Below are 11,921 nucleotides of genomic sequence, written 5' to 3' on the forward strand. Positions count from 1 at the left end.
CCTGATCAGGGTAGTGGAAGGGGGTTGGAGAGTACAGTGCGCATTCATCTCTATATCTCTGTACCTACCTACCTACCTACCTACCCACCTACCTACCTACCTACCTACCCACCTACCTACCTACCAACCTACCTACCTACCTACCAACCTACCCACCTACCTACCTACCTACCTACCTACCTACCTACCTACCAACCTACCTACCTACCTACCTACCTACCAACCTACCCACCTACCTACCTACCTACCTACCTACCTACCTACCTACCTACCTACCTACCCACCCACCTACCTACCTACCTACCTACCTACCTACCTACCTACCTACCTACCTACCTACCTACCTACCTACCAACCTACCTACCTACCTACCTACCTACCTACCTACCTACCTACCTACCTACCTACCTACCTACCAACCTACCTACCTACCTACCTACCTACCTACCTACCTACCAACCAACCTACCTACCTACCTACCTACCCACCTACCTACCTACCTACCTACCTACCTACCTACCTACCTACCTACCTACCAACCTACCTACCAACCTAGAGCAGCAGCTGCATAGTCAGGCATCCTAACTGGGTGAAGTTGGGAGTTAGCTTCTGTAGAGCAGGGTTGCTGGAGGTAAATGGGCCCCCTGTGGGTCGATGGCAGTATTGATTCTGTTTGCAAAGGAGGAGGAGGAGGGAAGGGGCGGGGGGTTATTGATCGATGAGGTAATGCTAGGTGAATGATTCATCTCTGACTGACAGAGAGAGAGAGACACCAAGCTCTGTGACTGGGGTGGGGTATGAACACATGACAGGGGGACAGGGGAGGATGAGGGTGGGGGGGAGGGGGAACCTGAAGGGTGAGGGATGGGGATAAGGGATTGAAAATAGGGGTGTGTATGTCTTACTAACACATGCTTGTGTATGTGTTTTAAAAAGAAAGAGAATATTGTGTGTTTGTGCGTGTGTGTGTTAGAGAGAGAGGAATGGAGGGAGTGAGGGATAAAGAGAGGGAACAAGCAAAAGAGAGTGAGAGGGAAAGAAAGAGAGAGGGGGATAAAGAGAGATCCTGTGTGTGGAAGGAGGAGTGTGTCTGTAATGAATTACTTACTCCTCTGGCCTGCCACCTCATATAATTAAACAACTTCCTTTTAAAGCTCCAGAAATAGACCTAAAAGGGCTTATATTCAGGGAGACAGAAATAGAGCAGTATGTCATTAACATGTAAAAGGATGTACTTTTAGAACCAGGGAGTTTTTTATTCTTCCTGTGATCTTTTTCTCCCTGCCGACTTCCCTCCCACTCTCTCTCTCTCTCTCTCTATCTCTCTCTCTCTCTCTCTCTATCTCTCTCTCTCTCTCTCTATCTCTCTCTCTCTCTATCTCTCTCTCTCTCTCTCTATCTCTCTCTCTCTCTCTCTATCTCTCTCTCTCTCTCTCTCTCTCTCTGACCTTTACTCCATCTGTCTCTCCATATCTCTGTCTCCTGTTGTTGCTCTTTCTTCTCGTCTACTGTGAGTTTTTTGGTTTTGTTTTTAATGTGTGTGTGTGTGTGCCTTCCTGATGTGTGTGTGTGTGTGTGTACCTAGGATACAGAGAGGGGTTTCTATGGAAACGGGGGCGAGACAACGGTCAGTTCCTCAGCCGAAAATTCATCCTGACAGAGCGAGAGGGAGCCCTCAAGTACTTCAACAAGCAGGATGTAAGCATCCAGGTCGCATGGATAAACACACCTGTATTAACAACACACTCGGTCACGCGTAAACACTGGAACACTGGGCTACAATACTGTAGATTGTTACAATTATTCTCTGGTTATTGGCATAGCACACACACACACACACACACACACACACACACACACACACACACACACACACACACACACCGTCATACTCAATAGGTGTCTGTCCACCAGGCAACAAGATCCAAATGCATATTCCATATGTCTGTCTAAGCATATATATTGCATTTATCTCGCATTTATATGTTTTTCTATGTATTTTTTCTATGTATTCTGTGTTTTCTATATCCTACTATATGACCTGTATGTGTGTTTCCGCCAGGCGAGGGACCCCAAGGCGGTGATGAAGATTGAGACCCTCAACGCCACGTTCCAGCCAGCTAAAATCGGGAACCCGTATGGCCTGCAGATCACCTACCTGAGAGACAATAGCACCAGGAACATCTTCGTTTACCACAGTGATTCCAAGGTGAGGTGGACAACCAGAGAGTATCCCCGGGTTACAACGCACGAATGCACGCACGCAAGCACACGCGCACGCACACACACACACACACACACACACACACACACACACACACACACACACACACACACACACATACACACACACACACACACACACACACACACACACACACACACACACACACACACACTCTCTATTCTGGATGACCGAATGAGTCTGATCAGTAGCCATGTTCTCCACAGTGACATACAGTGACATACCACTAGATCCTGCAGTGTAATCTTCTCAGTGTGCCGGTCTATGATTCACACTAGCAGAGGAACTTGGCAGGAGTTGTGAAGGGCTGTTGGCTGACTGTCTCTATCTGGGGATTTTAGTGCTGAGGACACAGATCATCACTCTCAATGGGGGTCTCCTCTGAGTATTAGGAGATAGGCACATACAGCCCCCTCTGCTGGTCAATGCTAAATATACTGTACCAACAGATTGCATGACAATGAAAGAAATGTAGCATTTTTATAATTTCTTACCTTAGGTCTGACTATATCTCAACGACTATCTACGATGCTTCTCTGTGTGTGTGTGTGTGTGTGTGTGTGTGTGTGTGTGTGTGTGTGTGTGTGTGTGTGTGTGTGTGTGTGTGTGTGTGTGTGTGCGCGCATGTGCGTTTATCAGGAAATGGTGGACTGGTTCAATGCTATCAGAGCAGCGAGGTTCCACTACCTACAGGTGGCCTTCCCTGGAGCCAATGATGAGGAGGTCAGTCCACAACACGCTATGGAGACAGTTGTTTAGTTTAGTTTTGATAACTATTGTTATCATTATCAAGCTGAATTTATCGTATCTTATTATTAGAAGTGTCCTCTATTATGTTCTAGTGCTACTGCTTTTCAACTAAATACTTCTGCCTTCTCATTCTCCAGCTGGTGCCAAAACTGACCCGTAACTTCATGAAGGAGGGCTTCATGGAGAAAACAGGCCCAAAGGTTTGCTTCTCCTCTGGCTCTGTTGTCATCTTTATAGGTAAATGAAAGCAAAAGCTCCAATGACAAATGACCTTGTTTGGACCTTCTCTCTCCCCCTCCAGCACACAGAGGGCTTTAAGAAGAGGTGGTTCACCATGGACGACCGGAGGCTCATGTACTTCAAAGACCCTCTGGTGAGAAGATAGTTCTAGAAATCTTAACCTGACTTGTCTGTTAGTCGTTGTTTCTCTCTGTGCTCAACTTATCACTTATCCATTATCTCCCTCTCTCTGTCTCTCCCTCCCACCCCAGGATGCGTATGCGCGTGGTGAGGTGTTCATCGGGAGTAAAGAGAACAGCTACACCGTGCTCCCTGGCCTGCCCCCCTCCACCCAGGGCTACCGCTGGAACCATGGCATCACCATAGTAACACCCGTCAGGAAGTTCCTGTTTGCCTGTGAGACGGAGGCGGAGCAGAAGGACTGGATTGCCGCCTTCCAGAGGGTCATCAACCGGCCCATGAGGCCGCAGGAGTACGCAGGTAAAGGCCGCGTGGCGTCTGGAATGTACAGCAACGCACGCTGGATGTCTGCATGGCAGGAGTCTGGATTTATGAATCACTTGATTGACAGGTTGTTTCTTGGTCTATGGTGGCAGTATTGCAGACGGAGTGTGTGTTGACTTTCTATTTACTTCCTATTACTGTCGAGTGATATTGTCTTTCCAGAAGCACAATACTAAATGGCTACGTTGCTGTGGTCATGTTGATGTTCCACTGTTGTGGTTGGAACTGATGTTCTCTTGTTTCCCTGTTGCAGTGGAGGCTCATTTCAAACACAAGCCCTGAGACTGGAGATGGAGGAGCTATCACTGCACTGGACAGATCTAGTCTCACACAGACTGACCAGACAGGTTTCATCTACAGAAGCCAAACTGAACACTCAGAGACAATGGAGCTCAATGCGAGGAACGATGGACTAGAAAAAAAAACAAAGGGACGGAAACAGACAGAGAGAGAAGGACTCCCCTCCACCTCTCCCGTCCTCTATTTTAAAAGGACCTAAGAGTTAGAGGTCAGGGGTCAGAGGAAGGTCATCACTACTGCTGCTCCCTCCTGTATACTTCAAACACCCCTCCCTTCCTAGCCACTTAGACTCTCCCACTGCACCCCCATTCTAAGTGTTGTGAGTGGTTGATCCCTACTTGAGTCATGTTGTGCTAGCCTAATACTGTAATTTATTGAATGTACAGTTTTGATGACAGTGCAGTGGAGGCTGGTGGAGGTAGGAATTGGAGGACAAGCTCATTGTAATGCATGGAACGGAACGAGGAATGTTATCAATTGTTTGATACCATTCCTTATTCCATTCTGTGCATTACAATGAGCCCATCCTCCGATTTCAACCTCCATCAATCAGCCTCCACTGTGACAGTGATATATGAGGAGTGAAGTGTTTTCTTTTTATTGCTGATGTGGAAAAAATGACATATTTCAGGCTGACATGGAATCTGTATTAAACTGAATTTCCAAGGTGCTGAGAAACACATGACACACACGCGCGCATGCATGCAAGCGAGTGAGTCCGCGCGCGCACACACACACACACACACACACACACACACACACACACACACACACACACACACACACACACACACACACACACACACACACACACATACACACACACAAATTTCAGGACTTACATTCTTAAACTCCTTATGCTTCTAAGCAGGGTCAGACTCATTCTATGACTGTTGATAATTTATTTTAAAATATTGTACATATTCTGATTCACAGTGAATGCTGCTTTGGAGTTATGCAAAAAGATTTGTCATTTATTTGATGTCATACTTTGATAGCTGTTTGATAAAGGCATTTGATCACAGTGGTCATCTCCGTGGCACTGAATTGGATGTAGTAGCCTACAGTACTGGATGTAAATTAAGGACCCTAAAATCAATGTGTTTTACCCATTGGTAGGCACTAGAGGGCACTATAGGATACTGTAATATACAGATCCTGATTGTATGGCTCTGCCACAATGAGATGGAACAATGCTGACAGCAATCCCATTGACTTTGTCTTGTTTACTTAAGCTTGATATCAACATAAAAACAAATATTGTGAAAGTAATATTGTTTATTTCATTGTATTGGTTTGATCCACTAATAATGTGCTCAATGTGCTATTTTTCTGTGTGTGTGTGTGTGTGTGTGTGTGTGTGTGTGTGTGTGCGCACATGCGTGTGTGTGTGTGTGTGTGTGTGTGTGTGTATGTGTGTGTGTGTCCACTCCATTGCTCTGTGTGTTTGTTAAGGAAAGGAAGCCATCACACAGCTGCTGTTAGAAGAAGCAGTTGAAGCAGGCGGGGCAGCTGCCAGTGAACCCAGGGAGAGTTCCAGTGTTAAGCCAGGGTTGGACACTCAGAGGGGGGTGGGGAGTGTGACTGAGCAGTTGTGAAGTGTGGGGGACCAATGTTATCATAGACATGAGCTACAGTGAGCTTACTTCACGCCACACACACACACACACACACACACACACACACACACACACACACACACACACACAGACAGTAGGCCCAACACATCAGTGTGTCTGTGTGGGTATGTATGTTCATCTGTCGATGTTGATGGATCTGTCTGCATAGTTTTGAATATTTGCCCAATCAACGTCTCTTTTTCTACTGTACATATGGGAAAGCTGTTCTCCAGGGGAGGCTGGTGGAGGTAGAAATCGAAGGACGGGCTCATTGTAATGCATGGAAAGGAATGAGGAATGGTATCAAACATGTGTGCATTGATATTGTGAACGCACAATAAGAGGACAACATGTGGTTCAAAATGGCGGGAACTCCTCTAGGGAGTGTGTGTGTGTGTGTGTGTGTGTGTGTGTGTGTGTGTGTGTGTGTGTGTGTGTGTGTGTGTGTGTGTGTGTGTGGATTAAGAGCTTCCATGGGTCAGGCTTGATCCAATCGTCATAGCAACAGCTGAGACACGCTTGCACATGCTGCCTTCACTCTCTGTTACCCTCTCTTTCTACCCCTCTTCACTTTCTCTCCTTCCCTCGCTTTTTTTTAACCCTCTCCCTTTCTTCCCCCCTCCGATGTAGTCTCTCTGCTACCTGTTGGACACCAGTGATGTTTGGGCTCGCTGCGTAAACATGGTGGCAGCACTGTGGAAGATGGGAGTTGTTCTGTTTTGTCTTTTCTATCTACAGTACCTCTTAGTATCTGTGTACCATAATTAAACACAGGCATGCTATTTAGGTTTTGCTTATACTATATTCTACATCCAAAATAGTTCCCTGGTACTGAACATATGTGGAGAATACAGTACACACATATGTGTGGTCATCCAATGGGATGGCATTTTTAGTCAGGCTTTAAGATGGGCCATCTGTCTGTGAGATGAGGACGGGATGCTTTTCCAAGGACTGGCGCCAAGGCGATGTGGAGTGGTCTACCTCTGTTACCACAGTGAGGTTTCGCGGTCACACTCTGTCTGCCATTGTCAACCATAGCAGACCACTCGAAGGCAAAGCTCTTAGGGATAGGAACCCTACAGTAACTTCCTGTTATATCATTCCTACACTGCATTGTGACAACGTGTTAGTGGACATTTTTATTTATTTTTTGGGGGGAAGAAGAAACTTATACCTCTCTCTGTGTCATCTTTGGTTTCAGTTACTGACCGTTCTGACCGTTCAGTTACTGAAGCACCCAAGTCTGCCCTGAAACAGAGCTAAATGGAGCTGATGAATTGGAGCCTCACCTAATCAGGTGCTGTTTGATATTAACGCCCAGTGGAAGGCTAGGGAGGCTACGGCTAATCTCATGAACAGTCTTTGGACACACACACGCACACACAAGAATCCCTTTTATTGCCTTCAACGGAATGAAAGACTGGTGAATGCTGTCTGCTTTACTACAACTACTGATTGGTAACATTTGGTAACTACTGATAGGCAAATATCTGAAAAACGTACACAGACATAATTACCAAGACTAATTGAACTGAAAAAATCTGGAATATCCTGAGAGAATTTTACGATATAAGACCAGCAAAGACAGCTGCTGTATGGGGTCTGGAGAGTGTGTCAGTGAGGGTGTGTGTCAAGGGGATAAATTGGGATTTTGGTGGTGGACCTGTCCCCAAAATTGCTTGTTTTTTTCCATGATTTTGTACTGAAATGTATGCAACTGCCACTGTGTGTTTTCATCCATCCAAATGAGTTCAACTGTGTCTCCCTCCAATTCAACACCTGTGTGTGTGTGTGTGTGTGTGTGTGTGTGTGTGTGTGTGTGGTGTGTGTGTGGTGTGTGTGTGTGTGTGTGTGTGTGTGTGTGTGTGTGTGTGTGTGTGTGTGTGTGTGTGTGTGTGTGTGTGTGTGTGTGTGTGGCCTGAGCGAATCACAGCGAGCGTCCCCATCTCCTGATGTATCCAGCCTCCACTCTGGCTCCAGAGTCCTGTGGAATCATGGGTAAGTCAATGTTGGTTCTGTCTGGCTGCTTGTTGTCGTTGGCGACCTGTTCGGCCAGGCAAACTCCATAGACACTAACGTACTGAGTCACACCAGGGGTTTGCACCATACAGGAAGTCATTAAAAATGGGTGGAACCTCAAATCAGCAGCCATCTATTGGCATTGAAGCCCATGGGGCAAAAAGGTTGGGGATTTAGCACGATGTGAGTGTAAATATAGCAGTCTAACAGCCATGCGTCAATGTCAGACATCTCTGACATTTGATTTGTGTGATAGCTACATTAGCTATGTGGTTATGTATACAGTGTCTGTATTGTACAGTAGGCCTGTCCATTAAAGAAAATGCGGAAACTGTTCAAAAATATTAATGTTTATTTATCTGTCAGTAAATATATCCAGAACGACCAGAAAAAGGTGTGATCAATTGGACACAACTTCTCGTTTGGAGTTTAGACAAATGGATTTCAGCAATGTCATCATAAAGGCAAACTCACAACAGCATAAGTGTGTGGTCACCCACAAAGACAGATAAACAGCACATTTAAAGGTGCAATCTGTAATTCAAACAACAACAAAGCGGGCTCCCCGCCACTTTTTGGGTAAACAGCTAAGGGATGGGGCTGGAGAAATCTAACCACTCTCAATTTCATAGACAGAGCTATGGATGTAAGGACTGGCCATCCATGAGATTATCATACAGTTTTAACCATGTTTTGAAGCTATTCAGTGTTTGTTTATAATTGCATTGTTTACAAACTAAGGGTTCTTATGAGGTACTGTAAGACAATTGAACTGAGCTCATTTCTAAGTTATGAGTAATTCTCTACATATCATTCATATAAAAGTCGAAAAAAGTATGTACCAATTACAGATTGCCCCTTTAAATGACACAATAATCTTTCTCCAGTGCAACAAAAGGGAACTGCACCATACATATGCAGTGCTATTCTCATGGGTGGAAAAGCAAAACAATCTTTTATCAAAGCACGTACTGTACAAGCACCAGCTGTGAGTCTATAGTTATTCCATTACTTGTAAAGCCAGCATACAAGTAATCCAGTCGGGTCAACAAGAATCAAGTATAAGCGTCAAATAATCAAAACCTGGAATGTCCATTGACCAGTCTTTCAGTGTTGTTGTGAATGGCGTTTTCTTTCAATACGGCACTACAACCTTCATCCATACAGAACTGCTGTGTTGTTTTGGTACGTTCATGTCTTCTTCAGATCTTGACAAGTGCAGCAGATGCACAGGACTTAGCTGGCCGCGCTATATGGTCTGTCTCTCTTCAGTCCAGCTGTCCTGTCCATCATGTGCGGTAGCCTATGGCAGATTGTTTTACTGATTTTTTCTTCAACCCTGAAATTTTGTAATCTCCATTCACAGGAAACAGGATTGTACTATAACACCTGTTGCATCAAAGTGAAAATCCACTGCTCTTTTTGGTCTGTCAATGGAACGACAGACCAGAGTTACTATTAGTTTGGTAGTTTTGTTAGCTAGAATGTTCATCCCAAAGTAAAAATGTGTTATGTTATGAAATTATGTATGAGAATCAACAAAAAAGTTAGCATAATGACTCAATCTTAATCTTTCTGAAATGCAAACAAAGATGAATATGGTAGAAATGCGGTCCGTGTATTTCCTCACAGAGGATTCGTGCATAATCCTGTCCTGATAGATGCACAATTGGGAAGGTCGTACCAGTCATAAACTTCTTGGATGGATGTACAAGAACCTTCTGAGAATCTCTGTTTGTCCTTATAAAACCAGCAGGCACTTGGTCTTGTATTGTTCTGACAATGTGTGTGTGTGTGTGTGTGTGTGTCTGTGTGTGTGTGTCTCCACTAGCCTCGCCTGTAGCACACACACACACACACACACACACACACACACACACACACACACACACACACACACACACTGAGCCAACAGAAAGCATAGTGTACATGTAAGCCTTGTGCAGCCGCTGCTTAGCTTAAGGCCTGCTGAGTGTGGTGTAGACGGGCTGCTCCCAGCTTGTGGTGGGGCTGTGGGGCGGGGGGATGGACAGGCTGTTGATGAGAGGGTTGGTGTAGGGTCGACGTGAGGAGTGGAAGTAAGGGTACTGGTAGAGGCCGGCGGGGTAGCTGGGGTAGGCGCTATAGTAGCTGGGGCTCTGCAGGTCTGTGTAGTCACACTGGGGGATGGAGGAGGAGGAGGGGGCCGAGGAGGAGCAGGTCCCCGAGCTCAGTGGGGTGTAGTCGGGGTGGGCTTGGGGGGAGCCTGGGTGGGAGGGGTGGCTGCTGTAGTGGCTGGGGCTCAGCTGCTCTGTCTTGATCTGAGGCCTCTGATGAGGCGCCTCGCTGCCGTTAGGAGGTGAGGATGAGGACGAGGAAGAGGAAAGGGGCACTGCTCCAGCACCTTTCGGACCCCACGCTGAGGCGCCGGAGTGAGCATGTCCATAGGAGGAGCTGAGGGACCCAGAGGGGGGGTTGGGTCCGTGGCTGTGCTCCGGGGGCACAGGTGCAGAGCTGTGGCCGTTTAGAGGCAGGTATTGGTCGAACTCGTGGACGTCAAAGGCCTCCATGTTGCTGATGACGTCACTGCTGAGTTCAGAGATGTCCACGTTGCTGAAGTCGATGTTCTGACGACCACTGTCCAGGGGGCGCCGGCACTCATGTTTCACCCCCAGGTGCAGCTCTGTCTTGGGGGTGGTGGGGGGTGTAGGGGGTCCATGAGACTGACCTGTATAATAGAAAAAACAGATATACTACTAATACATAAGGACATGTTTGTAAACACAGAAGGGATACCGAACACCTCAGCCCAGCTCTCCCGTAAAGGAGTGAGGAATAGATACTCATACAGCAGGGACAGAAATACCATCACCAAGGTCACTTTCAATCATTAGACCAACCCGAGAGAAAATGTTACTGTAGGACATGCTGCTATTGTGTGTTGATTGATTAGGAATGAAGGAATGTATTTACTTTGATGGTTAAATCCACTCACCCATACGCTCTGGATGATGGTGCACCTCTGCCATGGTGGCCAGTCTGCCCAGACCTGGTTCCACCTTGTACATCTGTCCTGGGTGGAGGTGAACCAGCTCAGCCCCCAAGTCTGAGTCACCTTGGCCAGGCTTGGTGCTCTTGCGGCGCCGAGGCTGGTACTTGTAGTCAGGGTAGTCTTTCTTGTGCTGGACCCTGAGTCTCTCTGCCTCCTCCACAAACGGCCTCTTCTCGCTCTCAGAGAGCAGGCTGGAGTTTTTTTTAATATAAATTAAACAGAAACAGATAAACAATGCTGTACTGTATGTCAATGTTGTAATTATTATAATCTCCATCATTCATCCTAATGTAACAACATCAAAAATGTAGTTGATTATGGAAAAACTATTTTTGCAATATTTGGGACAAAATTCCTGATAGATAGTGAACTAATGATGAGAGTTCAGGTTGAGTTACTCCTCAACACTGATAGACAATATTGTTCTCTTTGATGCATTATGTTTTTTTTTTTAAATTATTATTGTATGATTTAGGTTTGTCCTAAAACCATTTCCAAGAATACAATTCGCTACCATGCTGCGTAAAATCACAAAAGAAAGCTGCATTTATTTTAAGAAATATAAATTCCATAATATGTACTGACCGCCAGAGCTTCCCCAGAGTCTTGCTGAGCTCGGCGTTGTGAAGATGCGGGTATTGGTCCGCTAGTTTCCTGCGCGCCGCCTGCGCCCAAACCATAAACGCGTTCATCGGCCGTTTCACATGGGGTTTGTTTTTCAAAGACCGGTCCCCTCGGGTGGGCATCGGCACGAGCGACCAGTCATATCCGTTTAGCACCTGAGACACCGCATCTCGGATGCAAGCGGGGAACCGGTCGTCTTCCTCGATGTCCGGTTTTTGTGTTATCCCGGGTAGAAGCCCTGACCCCTGTCCGTCGGAGCCGGTTGGAGAGGACGGGGCATCCGAATCCGAGTCGTCTTGAGACATCGAGCTAGGTGTCCCTGCTGGACTGCACGGGTGGTCAGCGAAGGACTTACTGTGCTCCTCGGTCATATTAAATGCACAATTGCTTTGGTATATCTGGTTGTCTGTAAATTTCTCCAAATGCGCATTTTACGCACAACGCACTGATTGGCCACAAATGTAGTATCCCAAACCTTGAGTTCTTAGTTTTCACCTTGTAGTAAAGACACATACACCTTGTTGTAAAGACACATACAATGCCCCCACTCCTCAGACTCAGTTTGATTTGGTTATGCTGAGAGAAT

The 11,921-nt window shown here is 46.2% G+C and overlaps 2 protein-coding genes across 2 annotated transcripts in view; one reads left to right on the forward strand and one right to left on the reverse strand.

Annotated features, from left to right (window-relative positions):
• Window positions 1-5,243, forward strand: part of LOC310816720 (arf-GAP with dual PH domain-containing protein 1) — a 14,994-nt gene extending 9,751 nt beyond the window's left edge. The window contains exons 5-11 of the mRNA XM_083686999.1: window positions 1,586-1,698; window positions 2,063-2,209; window positions 2,885-2,968; window positions 3,133-3,195; window positions 3,297-3,368; window positions 3,487-3,715; window positions 3,993-5,243. Coding sequence (XP_083543125.1) covers window positions 1,586-1,698; window positions 2,063-2,209; window positions 2,885-2,968; window positions 3,133-3,195; window positions 3,297-3,368; window positions 3,487-3,715; window positions 3,993-4,021 — 737 coding nt within the window. The 3' untranslated portion in view covers window positions 4,022-5,243. The remainder of the gene's footprint in view (window positions 1-1,585; window positions 1,699-2,062; window positions 2,210-2,884; window positions 2,969-3,132; window positions 3,196-3,296; window positions 3,369-3,486; window positions 3,716-3,992) is intronic.
• Window positions 5,244-9,619: 4,376 nt separating this feature from the next.
• On the reverse strand, window positions 9,620-11,706 carry sox8a (SRY-box transcription factor 8a; the record flags this gene model as incomplete). Its single annotated transcript, XM_083687099.1, has 3 exons — window positions 9,620-10,387; window positions 10,655-10,902; window positions 11,297-11,706. The coding sequence occupies 3 exons, from the start codon at window positions 11,704-11,706 to the stop codon at window positions 9,639-9,641; spliced, it is 1,407 nt and encodes a 468-aa protein (XP_083543225.1). The 3' UTR covers window positions 9,620-9,638.
• Between the last annotated feature and the right edge of the window lie 215 nt (window positions 11,707-11,921).

Source organism: Argentina silus, assembly GCF_951799395.1.
Source record: "Argentina silus genome assembly, chromosome: 16".
NCBI lineage: Eukaryota > Metazoa > Chordata > Actinopteri > Argentiniformes > Argentinidae > Argentina > Argentina silus.